This window comes from Pteronotus mesoamericanus, unplaced genomic scaffold (assembly GCF_021234165.1).
Source record: "Pteronotus mesoamericanus isolate MK-2021 breed Mesoamerican mustached bat unplaced genomic scaffold, CSHL_Meso_final scaffold_85, whole genome shotgun sequence".
Lineage (NCBI taxonomy): Eukaryota > Metazoa > Chordata > Mammalia > Chiroptera > Mormoopidae > Pteronotus > Pteronotus mesoamericanus.
The window spans coordinates 14,265,545-14,290,540 of NW_026555329.1; the positions used below are offsets into that span (position 1 = coordinate 14,265,545).

General features: G+C 38.3%; 1 protein-coding gene and 1 non-coding gene across 2 annotated transcripts; both read left to right on the forward strand.

Annotated features, from left to right (window-relative positions):
• Positions 1 to 8,473: 8,473 nt before the first annotated feature.
• On the forward strand, positions 8,474 to 8,629 carry LOC129063595 (U1 spliceosomal RNA). Its single transcript, XR_008528379.1, has one exon. It is a non-coding gene; the product is annotated as a U1 spliceosomal RNA (small nuclear RNA).
• Positions 8,630 to 15,498: 6,869 nt separating this feature from the next.
• On the forward strand, positions 15,499 to 22,079 carry NDUFA4 (NDUFA4 mitochondrial complex associated). The gene is made up of 4 exons (XM_054563965.1): positions 15,499 to 15,667; positions 16,768 to 16,856; positions 17,541 to 17,601; positions 21,863 to 22,079. Exons 1-4 carry the CDS (start codon positions 15,626 to 15,628, stop codon positions 21,917 to 21,919), a joined length of 249 nt encoding a protein of 82 aa, XP_054419940.1. The 5' UTR covers positions 15,499 to 15,625; the 3' UTR covers positions 21,920 to 22,079.
• The last annotated feature ends 2,917 nt before the right edge of the window (positions 22,080 to 24,996 follow it).

Consider the following 24,996-nt stretch of genomic DNA (forward strand, 5'->3'; position numbering starts at 1 on the left):
CTTCCATCTTCAATATTAAAGTGGCTACACAAAAATTCACTAATTTTGATGTTTTTTAAAAATGCACGCTGATATGACAGCTGTCACAATACAATCAACAAAATTGTTTTGAGTGAAGTTAAAAACTACTAAGCATTATTAGAGCCATCTTATGGAAAAAACCTAATGAACTTTTTGGCCAACCCAATAGTAAATATACATGAAGCACAGTTTGTGAAGTGATTACATAGAGGTTGGACTTTCTGCAAGACAGTTGTCTTTTCCTTTTCCAGAGTTTAGGATACAGCCGAGGATACAAACAAGTCAATAAACCATTGCTGTATGCTGTGGAAAGGGCTACCAGAGAGAAAATACACACACACAGGAGAGAGAAGCCACTCAGGAGGGCTTCCTGGAGAAACTTATATTTAGATCCAGACACAAAGTGTCTGAACTGGCCTGGGGAAGGGAGGGAAGGAGAGAAAGGTGTTCCAGACCAAGGGAGGGACATATGCAAATGTCCCGGGCTAAGGCAGCAGGACTAGTCAGGTTCCTCAAAAGCTGGACTAATGCCCCCAGGACATCCCTCCATAACAGTTATAGCGCAACCTCGTCTTTCTGTTTTCCTTAATACTGCTAAAAATGTAAACCCTTCCAATATGTATGAGCTGCTAGTCATATGACCCAAACTGCCACTGCTGTGTCCCCCCCCCAACCTTTCTATTGTGCTGTAGAAACGTCCATTCCAAATTTTTTTTCAAACCTACTTAATACACCTTCTTCCTTATAATTGGAACTGAATCCAAGACATTTGGAGGTAAAGAGATGGGGTGCTTGGGGAAAATAAAATAAAAAATGAAACAAAATTTGAATTGTTTTACCTGGTTTGAGAGAGAAGATGTAGATCTGGATTAACATTTTTAAGCATCAGGAAAGTGCTAATCAGTTTGTGATAAGTCTAAGGGTAATAGGTCTGGTTCACAAAGGGTAATCAAACATCTGAATTACCTTTCTACCCTCCCCAAAATTCACTGAAATCACAAATATACAAATAGAAATAAAGCCATAAAACCATAGTGCTACTATAAACCTGAGAGGAGTGTCCTCAGCAAACTTTTGAGGGCTACTAATTTTGACAGTTACGGAGAAAGGGTCAAATTGCCAACAAAACCCACCAGACCAAGAAGCTAAAAATCTTACCCAAGAGAAAGAGAGGAGTCACAATAAATGAATTTTTCTAGTAAATTCTCCATATAACCCTTAGATGGGAGATAATGAGGCCTGTTAGAAAGGCAGGCTTGGACAGCAAGCTGGGTAATGCATTAGAAGGGGAAAGTCACATAGCAATTCTGATTTCAGAGGAACTGAAAACAGTGTTTCTCCCCAGAATAAAACTTCAAGTTCAGTTCTACTAAGTAGGAAGTCTGACTCCAGAAATTTACCAGAATGAGCACCAGGTTTATAGGAGAAAGAAGGAGTGAGCCCAGTGATTATCAATTGCCACAAGAAATAGGAAGATTCAGCATGCAAACTACTCATGAACCATAAAGGGCAGCCTACTCACGTGCACCCTCCCTATACCACCATCCTCCTTTTTCCGCACACAACCATCAGAGCAAGGATATCTATAAACAGAACTTGCATACGTATCTGCCAGGTGAACAGGTCTTACTTAGGCAAGGCATATAAATTCTGGTCAGCAATACCACACAATCTATGTATACAGACATATAGGCAATGAAGAATCATTAAGTATTTTAGTAAAACTAATGACATGGAAGAACTAAAATTTTAAAAACCTTTAGAACAATTATATGATTCAGATATATCAGGTCTCCTATGTACATCATGAGATTTAGAAGGTGAAAGGGAGACAGAGACCTTCTCTTCTTAGCTGTAGCAACCGCAAAGAAAGCTGCATTGTAAATGAGAATAGCATCTACCTTCTAGCTTCTACCTTCAAACGTGTAAGTCATGGTGGAAGAGCAGCTCTGGAAAAGGTCAGTTAACAATAGCTGCTCTTGTTTTCTGACTTCTAGATCACAGCCAGTTGTATAATCTGGAAACTAAAAGTTTCATTGTATCCTGACCTTCACTCCTCCAGCATTTCCAAAGATTTTGCATGCACCAAATTTCTTTTCGGAATAAACTACCTAGAGTGGTTTCTACCTCCTCCACTAATATCTTTTCTGATACAGTATTTGGCACAGAAAGGTGTTCATGAAAGAAAGAAAACCTCAGGTATTTAAGTTTTATTATTTGACTTAGGATTGGTCTAAAGACAGTGATAACGTTATTACCAGTGAAAAATAAGACGTTGATAGTCGAAGGCATCAATGGTAAAATAGTTATTGATATTATCACAGTTAATCACCTGGAATAAGGTGCCTGTTGAAGGAAAGTCTTTGGTAACAAGTGTTTGATAGAACATTAGGAGGGAAATGAAAAATATTGAGCAGGGCTACAGCCAGCAGCTAGCCGAACAGCTGTCATTTGTGATCTCTAAGAAGACATATTTTGCAGAAAGTCGATGGCTCATTTGACCTTGCTATAATTAATATTTTCAGAGATATTCAAGAGAAAACACTATTGATGAAGTAAGAAAAGGTTGAGCTGAAATTTCTGAACTTCAAGAGAAACTCAAATGCTGCCATAGAGAAAAAACAGAATGTCTACAAAGGAAAAGGAATCAGGTTCAAATTAGAATTCTTAACTGCAACTTTGGATGGCCAGGACCTTGAAAGTCACTTCAATGTTTTTAATAATGGGTTTATTGGTAATCACCCTTTTCATATTATGTAAAATATAACATGACTACAGAATTTTCATGTTATGTAAAACATAATTGACAACAGAATTTTCTTCAAGGATTTAGTCAGAAGCTACTCTAGTATTACATGAGTAAAAACTTCTCTTAAACAAAAGAATAATGTTAAAAAATTTGTTTTTCATATATATAATACAAAACTTTTAAATGTACAAATGAGTATCAGGAAAATATATTTTCATCTGTTATCTTTATTGAGATATAATTCATATGCCTTAAAACTCACCCTTTCATGTTGTAAAATTTAGTGGGTTTTAGCATATTCAATATTTGTACAACCACCACCATTTATTTTTAGAACATTTACACCGCGCCAGAAAGAACACTTCCCATACTCACTTGCAGCAACTCCTCATTTTTTCTATTCCTGGCCCCTGCCAATCACTAATCTAATTTCTGTCTCTATGGATTTGTCTATTCTAAACATTTCATATAAATGGAATAAAAACTGTGTGGTCTTAGTTTCTTGTTGTTTTTTGTCTGTTTGTTTTTCTAGTGTAGTGTTTTCATGGTTCATCCACATCGTAATACAGCTTGTTTTTAAGTTAACATGGTACTGCAAAATGTGATCAGTATTTGTTCTGCATTGAGAAAAAAAGGAAAGTGAGAATTGAGTACCTCAATATTTGTTATAATAGCTGTTTATTCGACAGACTCTTAGCCAAGTCAAGGTGTTTTATCATGTTAGAGGCTGAGTTTCACAAGGGCCAAGTCCTAAGAAAGCAAAGCAGATGGGCAAAGACAGCATCACTGGAGCAACATCATAAAGTTTACAATATCATATGTTAGACAGACAAATAAGGTTAGTTAGAGACAGGAGGTTTCATGTCATCAACTCAAAAGGTGGAAGAGCTTTCAAACAAACAAGCATGCATAATGATACCTTCTGTTCTTTTTAATCCATCAGGTCTTTAATTGACAAATCATAAGGAAGCTTCCTAACATTGTTCTAAATCTATGCAACTTAGTTGTCAAAAAAATTTTATTGGAAAATAACAGAGAAAAGTGAAAAATAAATACATGTTTAGATCAAAGGATCATCAGGAAGAAAACACCTGCCCTAGCTGGTGTGGCTCAGTGGACTGAGTGCCAGCCTGCAAAGTAAGCGTTTGCTGGTTTGATTCCCAGTCAGGGCACATGCCTGGGTTGCAGGCCAGGTCTCCAGTAGGGGGAGTGGAATAGGCAACTACGCATCGATGTTTCCCTTTCTCCCACCCTTTCCCTTTAAAAATAAATTAATAATTTTTTTTTTAAGAAAACACCTTGCTAAGTACCATCTGTGCCAAGACCCAATAGCCTCTCTTGAGCCCCCTCAATTAATACTCCCTTGGTGCCTATAAAGATAGTCATTATCCCGAATCTAACACTATTTTAAAATTTTATGTAAATGGACTCATACAGTACATATTGTTTTCGGTCTGGGTTCTTTGACTTTTTTGTGTGTGAGGATCATCTAGGTTGTTGTGTATAGTTGTAGTTCATTTGCATTGTAGAAATACATGCTTGAATGTATCACAATTTATCTATTCATTTACCTTTGATCAATATTTTGGCTCTTTCCAGTTCAAGGCTGTTATAAATAATGATTCTATATGTATTCATTCATGCCTCTTGGTATACAAAAGCACACATTTCCTTTAGGTTTATGTCTCAAAATGAAATCACTTGATTATACAGTATTCAAATATTCAACCTTAGTAAAAAAAAAAAAACAAAAAAACCCAACAGATAGTACTAAGTGTAGTACAAATGTATATTCTCATTAGCAACGTACCAGTATTTAGGTATTGCTTTCTTTTTCTTCTATATAGTACTTGAAGAGAGTCTTGAATCTTTAGTTTGATATCTTACATCAGATTTGAAATGATCTTTCTTATACTTCCAAATATTTTTTATGCTCTAGTCCAGCAATTTTCAACCTTTTTCATCTCATGGCACACAAATTACTAAAATTCTGTGGCACAGTGAAAAAATTTCGTATTTTTTGCCAATCTGACCAAAAAAATAGGTATAATTTTTATTAATTCATACCAGATACCTATTATCTTGGCTGTTGTCATTTTTTAAAAATATTTTATTTATTTTAGAGAGAGGGAGAGGGAGAGAACCATCAATGTGTGGTTGCCTCTCACACAACCCCTACTGGGGACCTGGCCTGCAACCATTATATATTAGATACTCTTTTATCTTCTTTGTCTCTTGCACTATCTCTATTTGCCTCACAGTTCTTTGTTTTTGTTGTTATTGTTGTCTACTTGTCCTTCATTTTCCACTTGGTGAAAGGCATGTGGTTACAGGGTGTCAGGAAGGCTCCTGTGGTTTGGATAGTAAATTCTCTTTTTGGCAGTTTGCTGTTTCGATATAAAAGAAACTGCCCTGGCTGGTGTGGCTCAGCGGATTGAGTGCCAGCCTGAGAACTGAAAGGTTGCCAGTTTGATTCCCAATCAGGGCACATGCCTGGGTTGCAGGCCAGATCCCCGGTTGGGGGCATGTAAGAGGCAACCAATCAATGTATCTTTCACATATCGATATTTCTCTCCCTCTCTTTCTCTCTCCCTTCCCCTCTTTCTAAAAATAAATAAGTAAAATCTTTAAAAGAAACCAATTGCCTCTTCTCGCTGTAGCCTGCCTGGTCTATGGAGTTGGGTAGCGAGGAGGGTAGGGAGGAAAGGAGAAGAGTACAGAAAAGGGGCTCAAAAACACCTAGCGCCTCTGGAAGTCAGGCAGCTGGTGGTGGCAACTCAGGATGAAGGCCTGGTGTTGGCTTTGCTGGGCTGCCCACCAAGCTGCTTTGCCCGTGTCTTTTTCAGCCAGGTCACAGGTGATCATGCTGATGGAGGCCTGGGGAGATTTCAAGTGCTCTGGGTACTCCAGCACTGTGGCCATGAATGACAGAGTCACTTCCCCAAAGAGAAGTTCACTCACCAGTGACCTGGCTAGGCCTTGGGGAAACTGGGGTGGTAGAGGATGGCTTCCCCAGGGTACTCAGCCCTTCCACAGGAGCTGTTACTGGAACTGGAACCCAGACGGTGCCTATAGTAGTCATGGGTGACCAACAGCAAGTCACTGAAGGGGTGGAGGGGAAGGCTCCCATGGTCTTGCTTGTGGGCCGGTGGAAACCTTGGTGGTGACCACTTAAAGGCCTTGGCACACAGTCACGGGTGGCGGAGAAAGGGGCACCAGGTCTGGGAGCCCAGTCGCAGGGACTGGTGGGGAGCTGCTCCATGATCGAGTCTGTGGAGTAACAGTTCCTTCTTTAATGTATCTCTTTCCTCTTGCATTTTACTGTAAATAGCAAGAAGAAACATGGCTTTGCCTTCAACACCTTGCTTGGAAATCTCCTCAGCTAATACCCACATTCATCATTTGCAAGTTCTACTTTATGCTCGATAATAGAACACAATTCAGCCAAATTGTCTTCCACTTATGACAAGGAACATCTTTCCTCCAGTGTCCAATAACATGCTCCTCGTTTCTTTCTGTGACCTCATCAGAAGCACCTTTAATGTTCATATTTCTACCAGTATTTTTTCATGACAATTTCTGTGTTCTCTAAGGTTATAGAAGCTTTCTCTACCATGTTCCTCACTTCCATGTAAACTCTCATCAGAACTGCATTTCATGTCCATATTTCTAGTAATTGTCTCTCCAAGGCAATCTAGACTCTTTCTATCATGTACTTCAAAATTCTTCTAGCCTCTACATATTACCGAATTCCAAAGACATTTCCCCATTTTTAGGTATTTGGTACAGCAGCAATTCATTTTTGGTACCAAAATCTGTATTACCTTTCAAGGAATGCCATAAAAATGACTACCAATTGCGTGGCTTAAAACAATAGGAATTTATTTTCTCACAGATCTGGAGGTCGGAAGCGAGAAATCAAGGTATCAACAGGTCACACTTCCTCCAAAGGCTTGAGGGGAGAATCTTTCCCTGCTTCTTCCAGTTACTGGTGTCTCCTGGTGTTCCTGAGCATTTGGTAGCTCCAATCTTTGGGTTCTTTATATGATCTTCCTTCTCATGTGTTTCTTTGTGTGTACATACCCCTTCTTATAAGGATACCAGTCATTGGATTTAGATACCACCCTAGTCCAGTGTGACATTATCTTAACCAATTACCTCTTCAAAGACCCTTTTTCCAAATAAGTTTAGATTCCGAGGCTCCAGGTGTTCAGGAATTTTCAGCTGACACTATGAAACCCACTGCACCCTTCAATGTCTTTGAACAGAAAAGCATAGTCTGCATTGTCTGTGTAATCTAGAGTGCTAATCTTGGAGTGAAAGTCTGAATAGTTTTAAAGTCAAGTAATTTAACATTAATATTTTACTACTGCCCCCCATTTTGAGGGATACGATATCTCTTTGATAAACTGCTGTCATTAGTCTGGTTGGAATTAAAGAAAGCATGAGTGGACTGTTCATGTTAAATTTAAGTATGAGGTTAATGCTTGCTTTGTAACATGAATTTTGAATACTCCTTTTTCAATGTTATGGGACAAATTAAATAGTATAGGAATTATTTATACCTTGAAGTTTTGATAGATGTTATGGATTGAATGTTTGTACCCTGCAAAAATTCATACATTGAGGCTGTAACCTGCAGTGTGATACTATTTGGACATGGTGCCTTTCAGAGGTAATTGGGTTTAGATGAGATTGTGAGGGTGGAGACCATGTAATTGGATTAGTGTCCTGAGAAGTAGTAGAGAGAAAATCTTGTGAGGACAGTGACAAGGCTTTCAATGAGAAAGGTTCTCACTGGGAACCAAATCTGAGGGCACCTTGATCTTGGAATGGCAAATGCTTTTTGTATCAAAGGCTGTTAATAAAGACCATCAGAAGTAGTTTGATTTAGGCCCTCTCCTGCCCAGGAGCACACCTACACTTTTCCCTTCTCCCTCCCCCACCCCTCCTTCTCCCAACCGAGCTATGTAGCCCTTACCCTTATCTCTCCTAAGCTCTAAGAGACTTCTTTTTGCCTCTGGAACTTGTTTTCTGAGCCAATATCTTCTATCGCCCACTTCTTCTACCTGCAACTTTCTAAATAAACTTTATCTTGTATTCTGAATCTTGACTCAGAATTATTAGCCATAACTCGAGTACTGAGGTTGCTGAACGAAGGTTTGGTCTGACCCCACTGGTGTAACTCTGGGTGCCATTCTCACTGCCAACAAATCTCGGTGGAGGACATGTGGTAATCACATTGTATTTTTTTTCCAATTTTTCTATAGGCTTAAATTTTTTTAAAGTAAAAACTAGAGGAAAACACAGAAATGAGATATAAACTCTTGAACAAAAACATTATATTACTACTATAATAAAAATTATAAGTAAATCAACCTTTTAAAAAAATTAGTTTGCTTTCTATTGACTAGTAACATACTTGGACTGTCATATCCCAGGAGACATTAACTCTGCATCACTCCGGTGGGGTCCTTGATCATCTCTTAATTCTACAGAAAATCATGATGGTCAGTTACATTGATAGTATCATGTTGGTTGAACCTAGTAAGAAAGAAGCAACAACTACTCTTGACACACTGGTAAGATGGGAGGAATTAAATCTGACCAAATAATCAGGTTTCTGTCATGCAGTGATATTTCTTGGGTTCCAGTGGTCTGGGGCATGTCAAGATAACACTTTCAGAGTAAAAACAAAAAACTATATCCATGTAGCAGGGGCGATACCGTGATGACAAAGGTGGTTTTCCCAGGGCAAGTCTCACACCAATGTGTGCTGACCCCTGTGATTTCCCCAAATGTGGGAAACTCAGCTGCGTAATTTGTGGTACTGGGGGACTGTGTTCACACTCTCCCCTAAAACACCAAAAAGTGAAGGACTACGTTTGGCTCCTCATATGACAAAGATGCTTAACACTAAGTGAGCCTCTTTGGAAATGGGAGGAAACATCTACCTCATCTGGGTGTACTACTCTTACCTATTTACTGGGCAAACTGAACAGTTGGTAGTTTAGGGCAGGGCAGCAACCAGTCTGGGATGCCATGAATTGGTCTTCAACTGAGGTGTATAACCTAGCAGATCTGTCAGTGCTTGAAGCAAATTACCATGCTACCTGGGTTATCTGTCATGAACTGGGTCCCATATGACAGTCATAAGATTGAACATGCACAGCGGCAGTCCAACTCCACCTGGAAACCAGATGGGTCTGAGTGGGTTCGGAAGGCATAGGTGAGCCGCATGAATAAGTGTCACAGATGCCCATGTTCTATGCTCCTGCAATAATGCCTCTTATCCTCTCAAACTGCATCTATGGATCTATGGCGCACTCCCAACAGCCAGTTAACTGAGGAAGAAATATTTACAGATGGCTCTTTATGAAATGCTGTCAATATACCAAAGTAGACAATTCTAGCACTATCATCCCACTCTGGATTGACTCTGAAGGACAGTAGTGAAAGATGACATAGCAGTAGCTCTTAATATTTTTCCTAGCAATCTGCTAATGAAATTTTGACTTACCATCTCCGCAACCATGCTTTGCTGGTCTAGAAGTCTCAGTTTCAAGGAAGAAAGCTTCTCTCAGGAGACAGGGCAATAATTTCATTAAACTCAAAGCTGAGCCTGCCAACTAGTTACTTTGGGCCCCTCATGTAAATCAGTAAACTGGCAAATAAGAGGGGTCACTCTATTAGCTTGTGTGATTGATTTTGATTAGCATGGGAAAATTGGAATACTACAACTCAGTGAGGGTAAGGAATATGTATGAAATGCATGAGATTCCCCGGGGTGTCTCTTTGTACTCCTGTCTTTTGCCAAATTACTCCTTTAGATTCTATATTCCTGGATTAAGGTTTATGTCTAGTTCTGTGACAAATGGCTCTCATGTCTTCTGCAGGATGCCCACACCACTGAACGTGAGAGTTTGGAGGCAACAAGAGATCCAGCGGGGTCTCTCTGTCTTCATGGTTTCATCCTCGCAAGTTCTAATGTGTCTTTGCTTCTGCACTTCATATCCCACTTCCCTTCCTGACTGCCTCCCTGCTGACATTAGGCTGTGATAAGAAACACTGCGCCACAAGTGTATGATGCCAATTCCTTGTAATAAATCCATTATTATATATGTATATATCTGGGAAGCTCTGTCTCTCTGATTGAACCCTGACTGATATATCTTTCTACATCTCTCATTTATTCTAACTTTTCTGTTCTGACTCCTCCTTCCTGACCTGGTCCTCATTTTGATCATGTTCTCTAGGGTTTTAATATTGACCCTCTTCTCTCCTTACACTTTCCTTCTTACACATTCTTTGTAGACAAGTTCATCAATAAGCCCTTTCCTTTTAAATTGGACAATCCCAGACCAAACTTAACTCAAGTGATGTTTCTGCCAGTATTCAGAGCATCTCTAATTGGACATTTCATAGGTATACTAAACTCAACATTCCAAAAATAAAATAATATCCTTGATCTTGGCATGGATGCTATACACCTAGTATGTGTGTAGCACTTGTCAAAAAGCTTTAAAATTATACCCCCGGCCCCTCTAGACTACAAGGTGTTAAAGAAAGAGAGCAGGGTATTATTTTTCTTATCCTAAGCACTCAGTGTGCTGAACAACACATAGTAGGCACTTAATACATGTTTAATAAATTAACACATTAATAAATAATGACTGAATATCCATTCATGGAAAAGATAGATACTACAGATAATAAATGGCAACATAAAAGAGTAATAGAACATAATTTTCAAAAAAAGCTATAACCAGACAATTTAGGTATATAGTATAATATTCTAAAAATTTTAAATACAGTTTTCCTAAAATATTATTTAGCTGCAAGATTCCAGTGACAAGAAGTACCAGTTATTTCAAACTGCTAGAGTCTACTAGAGTTTCTTTACTTTTTTAGTATTCATTGAATTTTGCACATAAAGTGATTCAGGTATTTCATTTAAACTTATGAGAGTATATGAAGCTTTGAGATTTATAATAGGGATGTAAACTTTCACAGACCAAAATATGTTTTCAATTCTTTTAATAAAATTTTATAATTAAATACAGTTTATGCTAAGTAACCATAATACTAATGGAAGGACATATTTATTTTTAGTTTAAGGATAGCTACAGAATCTTTATTAACAAGTGAAGGTATAATTTGTATTTATATTATCAGAAGAACAACTCCAGTTGTCAATTTACCTGCTAGAAAAATAATTAAATGCCTAAATGCAAACAGAGTAAAAAATTTAAGATTCTGCCTTCAATTTGCATTAATATAATTATACTCCACGGCTCACTTATCATTTCTCTCTAAAGAACCCGTTTCTTTACTGTCACACATTAATAGCACATAATCACTATGGCTTTGAGAATTTTTAGGCTTGTATATTCAGAGAAGGCATTCAAGAGAAAACATTTTGGAGGGGTCCTATTGACATACTGCCTAGATTTTTTTAGAGTTATTCACTGTACAGCTTACATTTAACTCAGACAACTAATATTTATATTATCTTTTTGTATTTTAAAATTGTTCACAAAATTAAACCAAGCAAAGGAACAAGAAATACAGAGGGCACAAGTCGCAAGAGTGGGATGATAAAAAACAGCTCCAGTTCATTTAAGATATTGTGCCCTGTGGTTGTTTTGTCTCATGTTTAGGTATAAAACTTTGTATGAGTCTTCATTGCAAAAACAGTAGTTCCAAATCTAAATTCTTAAAAATCTGGGATAATCTTTTCCATTTCATTTTCTATAACAACTTTCTATGTAACCTAAGTTCTCATCACACTAACCTCATCTCAATTCCTTCTATACATTATGTACTTACACTATGAACTTTTATTTCTTCTGCTTTATTCAGGCTATTTCAAATATATGGAATACACATTTTCCCTCTTTTTTTGGCCTGATCATTCTGTAAAGATTATTGTCTTCATTAAGTTCTTTGCAAGCCCCACAATCTTTTTTTTTCCTCTGTGTTATCAGTAATTTTACTTTTGTATCCTTATTGCTTAAATCAAGTCATCTAGCTAAGCATGGTATAAACAGGGAGATACAAATATAATCTTTTCCCACTAAGGACATTAAATATTATGGATAAAAAGACAATCTATCACAGTTTGCCCTTTTTTTAAAATCCTCGCATGAGGACATATTTTCTTTTTTTTTAAGAGAGAAAGGAGAGGGGTTTGGGGAGACAGGGGGCGGGGGTAGACAGACAGAGAGGCAGAGAGAGATTGGTTTCCATCTCAACCAGTGATGGAATCTGCAACCTAGGCATGTGGCCTGACCAGGAATCAAACCCAAGACCTCTCGGTCTATGGGAGGACACCCCAACTATCTGACCAGACAGGTCGGGTCAGTCTGCCCTTCTGATTGCAATCATTTCAATCTTTCTCCTTTCCAGTTTCAAAACATATTCACCCTCCTCACCAAGGAAGTTAACCTAAAAGTCTTTTATTATCTTCATTGCCAGCTCAAAGCCCTTGATCCCTGAACGATGCTGTAGTCTCAAACTACAAAAGCAGTTTGTTCAGGCTGTTTCCTTTTGGTCTGGAAACCTGTGAAATAACACAGTCAAGTTATTTGCCTCACAACAAGCAAAATGCAATATGGTGAAACAGGAATTAGGTAACTACAATGAATGATCCTCTTCAGAAATAGAAAGAATGGAAAGCACACTCTGGTTCTGAAAAATCTCACAAGGCAGAAGTTGCTGCTGACTGAAGGTATGGAATATTCCTTGATTAGGCACTGATACTGCAATCTGGGGATTAGTTCTAGTTCTTTCTTCCCTGTGGCTTCCACTCAGGGAAGTCTTGTCTTAGATCTACTCAAGAGGATATTATAGAATAGGCCTTCCTTGGAAAATGAGCAAATCTCTCAACCTGCTTCTCATCTCCAGATGACTGGTGAATCCAAGTGTCATTACACATCTCCAACTGTCAGAGATATTTTATCCCAAGGCTGATGTTTCTTTTAGCAGTACTCAGTCTACTTCTCTTCCATCTGATTCCAGTAAACTCTGTCTATCAAAGGCCATACTCACAATTCTTTTGCCTTTCTTTCTCTAAATTTAATTTCAGTCACTTTGATCCTGTCAGGCTTTGGTGAGAGAGCTATACCTTTATCTACTTGATTTCCAAATTGTTCAGTTGAGAATAGTTACATTCCTGAATGTGTTATTAACCTCACAGTTTAAAGAAAATTTGTTATCTATTGATTTCAGAGGAGAAGATGGAAGGAGGGAGAGAAGGAGGGGAGAGAGAGTATGAGATAGATTGATTTGTTTTTCCATTTATAAATGTATTCATTGATTGCTTCTTATATATGCCCTCATAGGGATCAAACCCACAACCTTGACATATCTGGACAATGCTCTAACCAACTGAGCTACCTGACCAGGGTTGGATTTTACTTTTTTATTAGCAGTGGTATTCTGTATTTTATTATCAACTGTTATCAGTGAAAATAAAATATACCCTCCTAATTTCTTTGCTGAAATTCTACCTACACTTACTACTATTAGGTTCCTATAGTCACTTCTAAATATTTTCCATGATTTTTGTGCCTAATTTTTTTAAACATAGCCACATTCCTTACCATAGTCTGTAAGGTCAATGTCAGAGAGGCCTTTATAATCTCTCTGATCTCATTTTCTTCTCTTCTTTGTTATGGATCAGCCACACTGGTTTCCCTTGAGCATTTTTTTTTCAACTTCAAAACCTTTTCTCTTGACAATTGAAATGTTGTTCTCCCAGATCTTCACCAGTTTACCTCCTTTTCGTTTAGATTCAGCTCAAGTATTACCTCCTTAGATGGACCTTCCTTGTCTATTCTCACTAAAGTAACCTTCTATCCTCTATCCCCCCATGTCCTTCTGTCTCATTATTCTACTTTATTGGTTTATCACTACCTAAAATGACCTTAATTGTTTGTTTACAGTTTGTCTTTCCAACCAGGATGGAAGCTCCATTAGGGCAGAACAATTTTCTCATTCCCTGTTATCTACCTAGTAGAACTGTACCTGGTGCAGAGTAGGTACTTAAGTAAAGATTTATTGAATGAATGAAAAAGACACTAGTCTTCCTAAGCTTCCTGATACATCATCTTGATAATATCCATTTACCTTTTTCTTTCTCCCCTGCCTCGCTGGTCTTATCTCTTCTCGCAAGCATTGTATGTTGGAATTCCTCAGCTCCATGTCCCTTGCCTCACTGGTCACTGTACCTTCTCTCCCTAAACAATCTCTCTCATTCAGTCAGATGGCTTCAATCATATGGCAGATTGCTCTTCTGCCCTACATAAATCCACTTGAGTTTTACATACGCATCCACCATTCTCTACTGTTTCTTATTTAATAATTGGCATCAACATCCACACAGATGGTCAAAAATTGAACCTCTGAAGAAAGCATCCTAGATTCCTCGGTCTTCTCACTCTCCCATATTCTACCCATCACCAAGCCCTGCTGGTGCTACCTCCTAAGTACTTCTGGAATCTTGTCTTCATCATCGCAGTCCCTACACTAGACCAAGCTACTTATCTCACATAGGGACTGTTGCAATGGCTCATTAACAGTCCCTCCCCTTTCACGCTCATCTCCTCTAATCCATCCTTCACAAACAAAGCAATCATTTAAAACCACAGTATATTGTTTTGCTTAACTTCCCAATTCTCTCAGCACAAGAGCCACGACGTGTATGTTAGTGGTCACTGGCCCATCAGGTCTGATCCCCCCTTGCTCTCCCTCTTCCAGTTCCAACCGGACCAGACCTCCCTCAGGTCTCTCTCTAGATTCAAACCCTATCACTCACCTCTGCTCTGTACACCTGCATCTTCCGTTTTCAGTCGGTTAACGTCCCCTTCTCCTTCAGGTCTAACATTACTTATTGTTGAAGGAGCCTTTTCCTACTCTTCCCAGACCCAATTACTTGTGTGATTCGTTGATCACGGCTTTAAGTTCAGATTTATCCCTAGCACCCCCTAAACTTTGACCCATGCTTTGGGGAAGAGAGAGATATGAAAACTGTACTGGGGTATTAGAAAAGATGTGTAGGGAAACGTTCACTGAAAATACATATTAAGAATGCAATTTTGAGTCCAGGGAGAGGGCAATGTCGCAAATAACTTTGTGGCGTTGAACATTCAATTGACTTTCAGGACCTCAGGGTTTAGAGATCAGAATGACAGAAATATTGCCATCTTTAAAGTATTTACTAGTTTTTAACCTCTGCCCGTAAGCGACAGGCTAAGAAAGGAAGCAGCTGCAGTCTTCTTAAACCGCAGTTGCTGACCTTAGCGGCAAGAGACTCGACCTGCTGTCCAGGCACCCGGCGCTCAGCTGTTCCAGGCGTCGCTCTGCTCCCTCTGCGGCGGTCAGCGCCGGCCGGCGCGCGCCCTGCACGCGCGCCCCCAGCGCCTCGGCGCGCGGACCTGCCGGCGGGCGCCTAGCGAGAGGACCCGGCTGGCGGTGCGCGCGCGCCCGCCCGCCTCCATCTCTCTACGCGTGGCCTCCTGAGAAAGTGCCTGGCTAGTCAATACAAGTGTTCCGGTTTGGGCGGAAAAAATTACCGTCAGGAATATACATTGCACAGGAATAAGAATGTTTCCCTTGGAGTGGAACGCTAAAGGTCTGATTAGGATAGAGTAGACCTGTGAGGCGCTGGGTGAAGCAGGCACTATTATGGACAGCCGCATCCAGGCCCTCCTGCCGCAGGGTGCCTTCTGAGCCAGGGGTCCTTCAGGTAGGAGGCCCTGGGTGACTTTGGACGTCCGCTCTTCCTCGGCGCACTACCTGCTCCCGGCCGTTCAGTTTTCTTCTTTCTCTGCCTCTGGGCCCTGCGCCGCAGCCATGCTCCGTCAGATCATCAGTCAGGCCAAGAAGCATCCAAGCGTAAGTTCCTGACCTGTTTCCCTGTGGGCCATCCTGTGTGGGACTGCGGCTGCCTCAGTCCCTCGGGAGCGCCCTCCTTCACTGCCACTTACCCGTTTGTTCCTTGAGGCCGGATCTGGCCTCAGTTTGTCCTGTCTGCCTGTTTGCTCCAGGCCCTTGAGCTCTGACCTTCCACACCGTGCGTTGTGGGGTTTGGGCTGCTGGCCAGCTGAAGGTGAAGGATACGTTCTAGGAAAAGAGGGAAATAGTGAATGTTGGAACAATCTGGTGGTCGTGGCTTCTTGCAGATTTCTCGGACGAAGAGGAATGTTAGTGCGCTGTGTGGGTTAGAGACAAGTCAAGCTGGGGTTACCCATTTTTGTGCTGTCTGGTGAGGATCTCGTACACACTATTGAACCGCCAGGCCTTGTGGCAAATGTGAGGGTCTATTATGTTGGAATCCTCAGTTTGTTTTGATGTGTTGACATTTTGGGGGGAGTTTGGTAGCGCAGAGTTTAACTGCAGTCACATTCTTTTGTCTGTCTCTTTTTCCCCCAGCACGTCAGTGTACTGTGGTTTAAAAACTAAATTACGCTGTCTTTAGTCTTTACCTTAAATTCACTTGTTTACGCATTAAGCATTGGTAGCAGTATGCTTTCAGAGGTTATACCTCAAACTAATTGTAGCAGATGTGTTTCTGTTTACTTAATTTGTGTTTTTCGTAACGTGTTCATGCAGGCAAGCGTAAATAGTTTGCCAAGGGCTTGTTCTTCAAGCCGCAAAATGAAGGAAGCTGGGGAATTTAATGGGAATGATGCATAAAAGTTAGAAAGGTGAAGCAGAAGGTATATTTTCTTGGAAATTTTAAATTTGAATTTTTTTTTCTATGTTAAGCCAGAATAGTTTTCACATCTTTTGGAAATCCCACTTTTTTCTTTTGAACACAGTTTTAAGAAATATTAATTCAGTGTAAGAACTACTTTATTAAAATTTTAAGACAACTGAAAAATAGTTTGAAACTTAGGAATCAATGTGTAGAAACTACTGTAGTTTTTCGGTTACCAGTATGTAGGTATTTGAAGGTGGCTATTAATTCTTGTCTATTTTGTGTTTGATTCTAGTTGATCCCCCTGTTTGTGTTTATTGGAGCTGGAGGTACTGGAGCAGTGCTGTATGTCATGCGCTTGGCATTGTTCAATCCAGATGTCTGGTGAGTACTTAAAAAATTTGAAACTTTGATGGTTTATCAGGCTGGTTTAGGAACCACCATTTTTCTGGGGAGGCAGCATCAACTAATAGAAAGCCTGAGTTTTGTAGTCATGCTGTAAGTTCAGATCCTAGTTCTGCCGTTGCCATTTGCTTTTCCTGGTTCATGAAATCATCTAAATTTCTGAGTCATTTTCTCATCAGTAGAGTGGAACTGCTAATACCTATCTTGTAAAGATTGAGATAATTATTTTTATTAAAAAAACTTAATCAGGGTTACTGGTACATATAAATGTTTTTTGCTTGCTTTTCCACAATAATTTTTTTTTGAAGTTGGAAAACATCAGGCAAGGGAAAAAGATTGACTCATTGTTATTTTACACACTTTTCTATATATCACTTCATTGATGAAATAGAAAACTTTATTAACAGCCAAGTATAAAGTTTCCTGTGACAGGGATAGGGACAAGGACAACTGCCCCAAGAGGTTCTGTGTTTACCTTTTTTCTAATTGATTGCATGACATTGCTTATTATAGAGCCTCTGTTTCAACTTTATAATGAAATTGTACAACACTGTACTTCACTTAATAATGAGATTGATCTTTTCAAAACATTAGCTTCTTAAGAAGTACAGAACTATTTTAAATCATTTTTATTGCTATAACAATTACAATGTTTTATTTTAGTTGGGACAGAAAGAATAACCCAGAACCCTGGAACAAGCTGGGTCCCAATGAACAATATAAGGTAAGCTACAAAGTTGTTTCAAAAAGCTGGAAAGTGTGTTTTATTTAATAAAATTAGTCATGGAATAGTTTTTTGTTGTTGTTGTTGGGTTTTTTTTCTTTTAAATTGGATGTGCGGGTAAAATTCCATTATAAAGAACTTAGAAGAGCTGCTAGACTGTTTTGTGAAATTAAAATGGCATATTTTTCTGATAAGTATTTTTGCTAAGAACTTTATACACAGACTAGACTTGGGATGTGAAATTAAGATAATGTCTCAATTCTACTGATTTGATGAAGGAAAAAAAGGATAGTATAGCTGTTTACCATTTTCATAGATGTTAATTTTGTGTAGTTTTTCTTAAACTTTACATAGGTATGAACTAGAGAGTATGTTCAGATTCATCAGCTCCACCCCTAGGTTTTGATTTCACTGGTCTGTTGTGGATACTGAGAATTTGCATCTCTAACAAGGTTCTGCATGATGCTGACATTACTGGTCCATGAACCACACTTTGAATAGCACTAATCTAGTATAGTAAATGTTTTGGTTGGCTGTTCTTGCTATGATTGAAATATTTCATGTGACAGTAGGAAGAAATGAAAGTCAGTTGAAACTGAAATTTTACCATGAATCTTCTAGATAAAATTTTAAACATCTTTTCTAAAGAGTGGTTTGTGGAACTACTCTTCCAAAGAATGATTTCATGGACTGGGTCCATTTATTTATTTTTTTGAGATATAATTGATTACTATAGTTTAAGTTTATACATTTTGGTTTGATACATTGATATGTTGCAGTATGATTACTGCAGTAGCATTAACCAACACTTTTATCACATCACGTGCTTACATTTTTCGTGTGTTAAGAACAATTAGGATTTAGTTTCTTAGCAACTTTGAGATTTATAATATAGTTGACTAGGTCTCCAGAACTTATTTATCTATGAGTTGCAAGTTTGTATCCTTAAATAACATCTTCCTAATTCTTCCAGCTCTTAGTAACCCACATTCTACTCTTTGTTTTCATTAGTCCAGCTCTTTAGATTTCACTTGTAAGTGACATTATACAGTGTTTGTCTTTCTCTGTCTGGCTTAGCTCACTTAGCATAATGCCCTCAAGGTCCATCCATAAAGGGAATCAATAAATGGTTGTTAAAATCAGACCATTTATTGATTCCCCAAACATAACCTTCCTTATGTGTATAATTTTTGTATATAAAGACAAATGTCAAAAACACGGCAGATTGATAGGGTATAATTTATATACCATACAACTTACCTATTTAAAGTATATAACTCACCCATAAAGTATATAGTAAAGTATATACTATACCAGGCTGCTTCATCAAAAAAAAGAGAAATAGCAGCTTGCATAAGCACTTGCAAGAAGAGATACTATGACTAATGTGTGTCTAGGACCCCATAGGAGATATAGCTCCATGATGAAGATGGATGCTATCATTATTGATAACAGCAACTTTTTAAGACAGTTATCACATTTTGCTGATTCCAAGCTTTCCACTCAACCTTCAGATTATAATTTGGCTTCCAAATCTCTCAAAAAAATCTCACTACAAGAAACAAACAAAAATGCATTGGTGAAGCTGAAAGGAGCCATCTGGTCTCTGTTAAATTTTGCCTCAAAAAAATCATTAGCAGGCATTGTGGCTTATTTCTCTCTCATAAATTTGTTTAAATTAAGTCCATTCTAGAGAAAATGGATTCATATCTAATAAAAGTAAAAAAAGAAAACCGAAAAACAGGTAGGTGTTGGTCCATTCACCAAGGATCATAGTGGAGTCTCTGGGTTTGTATAGTTCGCAAAGCTCCCCAGGTGATCCTGATAATGAAGCCAGTTACCAATGCTCTGGGAAATGACAACATGCCAGTGTGAGGCCATGCGAATTCAGAAATGGAATGTTGCTACAACAAAAATCTAATGTGTGTGCATAGTTTGGGCTGTCAGTAGCTATGACACTGATGTTAGACACTGGAAAGATGAATCACATAATAGCAAAATATTTGATGAAGTGGCACCTGCTGTACTTGGAAGGTGGACTATATGCCTGAAGAGCTGTTACAGAAAAAGATTTCAGAAAACAGGATGTTAATGGACTATTACTGTGGCTGTATTTGCCAAGAGATGAGCTTGTAGAAGAATTGGATGATTCGCAAGCAGAAAAAAAGGGAATCGGTCCAGAAACTAGTGAGCCTAGAGTGAATGGAGGCTACTACTGCTTCTAAACCAGTAGTGATGTAGATTAGGTTATTTAATCATTCACTGCCCTTCACCAAAGAGAATTTGTTTTTATGGCCCACCGACACCAAGTTTGATGACCTGACCTGCTCTGGCAAATCATAAGTTAGGGGAAGTGATATCTGCCCATTCTAAACCAGTGTGTGGTTACCCCCATTGTTCTTTTCCATCTGTCATGAGACAAAAAATTGACAGTTAAGGATTACTCATTCAGCCTAGGATAGGAATCAGGAGAAATGGATGAGTGAGTTTGTAAGTGGTATATAATCTGAATGAAAAAAATAAACCTTTGTTATTGTAAACCACTAAGATTTGGAGGTTATGTGTTGTCACTTTACAGAGCTAACTAATACAAATCAGAGGGGACTGAAATAGGATTTAAGAATCAAAGGTTCAGCAACACTTCTCAGACAAATAAAAAGCCCAAAATCAAGATCAGACTATGTCGTGCCTTCCCAGCTGTTCCAAAGACCTTCAAGATAGCAACCATTAAATTGAGAAAAAGAATGGGGACGTGGAAGCTGAAAAATAAAGCAGATTTGAAAATTCAACACAGAACTTTGATACTGGCACATGGAACTAAATAGAGGCACACACATGAGAAGCCTGGTTAGTTTTGAGAAAACTGGCAAAGATACTGTGACCTTTATACCCTGCATGGGTGTAGGGGCTGCTTATTTTCGTTGTTTGGCAACCTGATCTTTATTTGCCTCTTTATATTATAAAGTAAGCGTGAGTAAGGTTCTCTTAATTATCCGAGGTCTACAAAGCACTCTGCATGTAGTGCCCAGCATCTATTTAAAGCCCCACAAATGTTTATTTTCTTCTTAATATTTACCTGTAGTTTCTTTTACAAATATCCCCGTAATATTTTGGTAACATGTTAGGGATAACACAGGTTTTTTGTTTGTTTGTTTTTTTAAAATTCTTATTATCTAAGGTCAGTTGCTTCGTGAGAGAGTGCTGTCAGAACAAAGAATACTGCTTTAGGGCTTATTCATATTTCTCTGTGAAAGTCTGTGCATCTCAGGGATATCAAGAATAAACTTTACTACCTGGGAGGGTTTTTGTTCCTTTTTTCTTTAGCAGTAAAATAAGAATTTTTTTAGTTAGAGATATAGAAGTTAGGGTATATTGGGAGAAAGAAAGCAAAGGACTTGAAGAAATGGATACAGATTTATGAGCTTCTTGCTTAAATCCCTGAAGAAAGTGTTAATGATTCTATTTTATTTTTTTTGATTCTTCAAGTAATTATATATAACACAGTCTCTTCAGTGTTGTTTTGCACAAGAATGAGTAAACCCAAGATAATAGCCTTATAATTTCTAATATTTTAACTTAAGGCAATTTTTGGAAATGACAGAAGTTCCAAATATACCGTATAATTAAAATAAATTGTTATTTAAAAGCAAAAATAGAGTACTATTTGAAGGCTTTTGTACCAGAGGTGGTCAGGTGTCAGTTTGATATTGATGCAGTCTGGGTTAGAAAAGTAATGGGAAAAAAAGCCATCAAAGTAAGTCAATTTGTGTCTACAAAGCTATATAAACAACACAACAAAGCATTACCACATTACTAGCTTATCTTGGTTGCTATAAATCTCTCCTATCTTATAAAACTTTGCTAACCAAAGTAGAGATGATAATACTTGGTATTCCTCTATTCTGTTGGCAGTTCATCTGCATACTTAGTGGACATGAAAGTAAAAACTTAAGAACTGGAAGTATGTATCAGAAGGAATTCTTATGCACTATGAAACAGGAATTTTTTAGAGGTTCTGACTAACAGATTATACTAGCACCGCTCTCCTGCAGTGGACTGAATATTTTGACCTTACAAAATTATTATTAAAGGACTGGAGTTTTGGTGTCTTTCTTTGAATGAGTGTCCCATTGTTAAATACTCAGTAAAAAATTGATGTGTATAACTTTTACTGTAGAAAGCTGAATAAAAATAATTATAAAACTTCTGTACCATCTGCGTATTTGATAGATTATCTAACATACTTTTTTTCTTTTCCAAGTTCTACTCCGTGAATGTAGATTACAGCAAACTGAAGAAAGAAGGTCCACAGTTCTAAATGAAATGTTTCACTATAAAGCTGCTTAGAATGAAGGTCTTCCAGAAGCCATCCGCACAACTTTCCACTTAACCAGGAAATATTTCCCCTCCAAATGCACGAGATCCCATTGGTGTATTCTGTTGGGGTTTACACTGATTAATAAATGTTTGAAACTTGATATGTCTCACTATTTGATGCTGAAAATGTGCTCTGAATTTTATAACTGGGTATAGGAAATACTACAATTTAAAGAATTTCTTGAGTATAGTTGAAGAGACTTTAAATTGCTCGATAAGATGCTTTCATTTTGTGTACTTTACTAGAGCGTAATTAACAACTGCAACTGGAAATTACACAAAGGTAGATCAGGAAGAATATTTAAGCCTCTTTGGCATTGGCAAAATGGAAACTTCTAGATTTCTGTTACTGGCTAATAATTGAAGTATGTGCATTTGTTAACTGATTATTATTAGGTTTAAAGATTTTATTTATTTTTAGAGAGGGGAAGGGAGGGAGAAAGAGAGGGGGAGAGAAATCAGTGTGGTTGCCTCTCAGGTGCCCCCTACTGTGGACCTGGCCAGCAACCCAGGTGGGTGCCCCGACCGGGAATTGAACCAATGACCCTTTGGTTCACAGGCCAGCACTCAGTCCACTGAGCCATGCCAACCAGGGCTTTATACATTTATTTTTAAACTTCAGAAAACTAAGATGCAGATTAAACTACTCAAGCATATTCTCTTAGCCAAATGTGGGTATTTAAACCCAAGTACTCTTGAACCTAGAGTGTGGAGTGCATTTTAGTTAATTTAAGCTCCTGTCTCCCTTGCATAATTTCAGTCTAGAGCAGGGTTTCCCAACCTTGCCACTATTGACTTTATAAGTTATTTAGCAGCAACCATGTTCCCTACTACTATGGTCCAGTAGCATTCCTCCCCGAGGTTGTGAAAACCAAAAAAACCACCAGATGTTTCTGAATGTCCCCTGGTGGGCAAAATGCCCCATCCCCACCTCTGTTAACTGCTTTAGACACACTGGTACAAATCACCTCAAAAAGTTGAAAATTGTGTAAAGAAATGTAACGGCTAAAGTTATATAGGTACCCAAGTAATTGATAACACTAAGCAGTTCCAAATACTACATTAAGGAATTTTTAATAACATTTCCTAGCATTGACAACAATTGCATGGATTCTTAAAGATTCTTTAATAGCATCCTCTTAGTGTTCAGTATTGAAATTTCCCACCTAAGAATGAATGTTAACTGGCATAAAATATAGTGCATTCTGAAGAGACTAAATCCTATTACTGCTACTCAAGAAACTACAATGGCAATTAAGTAGATTGTCACTTAGGAATGCATCAGGTGTAAATACTGCCAGGAAATATAACTTGCTTTTTTTTTTTCCCTTGAATGAATTAGTTTAAAATTATACTTTTAGTGTGCTTATTTAATCAGAGAACAGAATGCTTTGTCAGTTCCTCATCTTAATGAGGTCAGCAGGCAAAGCTGCATTTAAATGCAAATGTCTTGCTCAGAGATGGAGAACAGATGACAGCTGGAGGGGGGATATCAGGGGTGGAGGGATGGAGCAAAAAGGAAAAAACTCACGGACATGGACGACAGTGAGGCGATTGCTGGGGGGAGTGGTGGTACAGGGACTAACTGGTAATGGAAAAAATATGAATATATTTAAAAAATAAATGCAAATATCTTGTGTTAGCACGCACCTGTATTTGGAAAGGTTCAGTTTTAAGAATTTACAAATGCTTCCCAGTAGGTACTTGAAAGAAAAGAACCAAATTATACTGATTCATACTTTCAAATTCATTAACCTGCACTGATCAGGTTTTACCCTCCTATTCCACTAAAAATGTTTCTGTTAAAGTCATTGATGATCTTCATATTTCTAAATTCAAGTCAAAAGTACTCACTTTGATCTATCTCACAGTGACAGCTGACACAGCTCCTCCTTGAAACATTTGCATTCCTTAGTCTGCCATACTGTCATTGTTTTTTCACCATTGACTTTTCTACTCAGTCTCTTGGTGGTACACTTTCATCTTCATGACCTTTTAATGTTGGAATGCCACAAAGGAAAAACACTTCGGGCCTTTCCACTCTCTGCAGTCTCTGCTCCCAGCCCTGTATCTTCAAACACCATGCTTTAGATGTCCAAGGTTACTTTTCAGAACAGGTTCTTCTTCCATATGTATATGTATACACACACACACACACACACACACACACACACACACACTCTCTCTTTCTCTATCTCTATATCTCTATATCTCCACTTTTCCATATCTATGCCTAATGGGAATCTTAAATTTAACATATCCAATTCTGAACTTCAAAACCTCAATCCTCACATCTACAGTATTCAACCCCACTGTTACTAATCAGTTTATAGGAACACCACTCTTGAAGTAGTTCAGACCAGAATACTTGGAATCAACTTTTTTTAACATCCTACCTTCCATCAGTAAATGAATAAATCGTTTATTAAATCAGTTAATGTTTGCTCTATGTTCAAAACATACCTAGAATCTCACTGTTTTCAACACACAATTCTACCATCACCTTGGTCTTAAAGCCATCGTCTAACCTGGGTTATTAAAATAACTTGAAGCTCATCTCCCTGTCACCAATATGCTCTCAACACAGCAGCCAATGCGACCTTCAGTACATAAGTCAGAATATGACATTTCTTTGCTTGAAACCCACCATTTCCCCATTTTAATCACTAAAAGCTTGATACTTAAAACTTTCTGACTCCTTTTTGTACTATTCTCTACTTGCTCACACACCTCAACCAACTGGATTTCCTTGATCTTTCACAAATAGAAGCATATTCTGCCTCACGGCTTTGTCCTTCCCCGGCTTGAAATTCTTTCCCCCAAGTATTGACATGGCTACTCTCATGGCTCACTCTTAATATTTTTCTAGTTTTGGCTCCAATGTCACCTTTCCAATGAGGCCTTCCCTGTGCAAAATTTTACATCCTACTTCACCTGCATGACTTTCTATCTTTCCCGCCTTTGTTTTTCACCTTAGTGCTTTTACCATCTAATATGTGATTAACTGACTTATTTGAA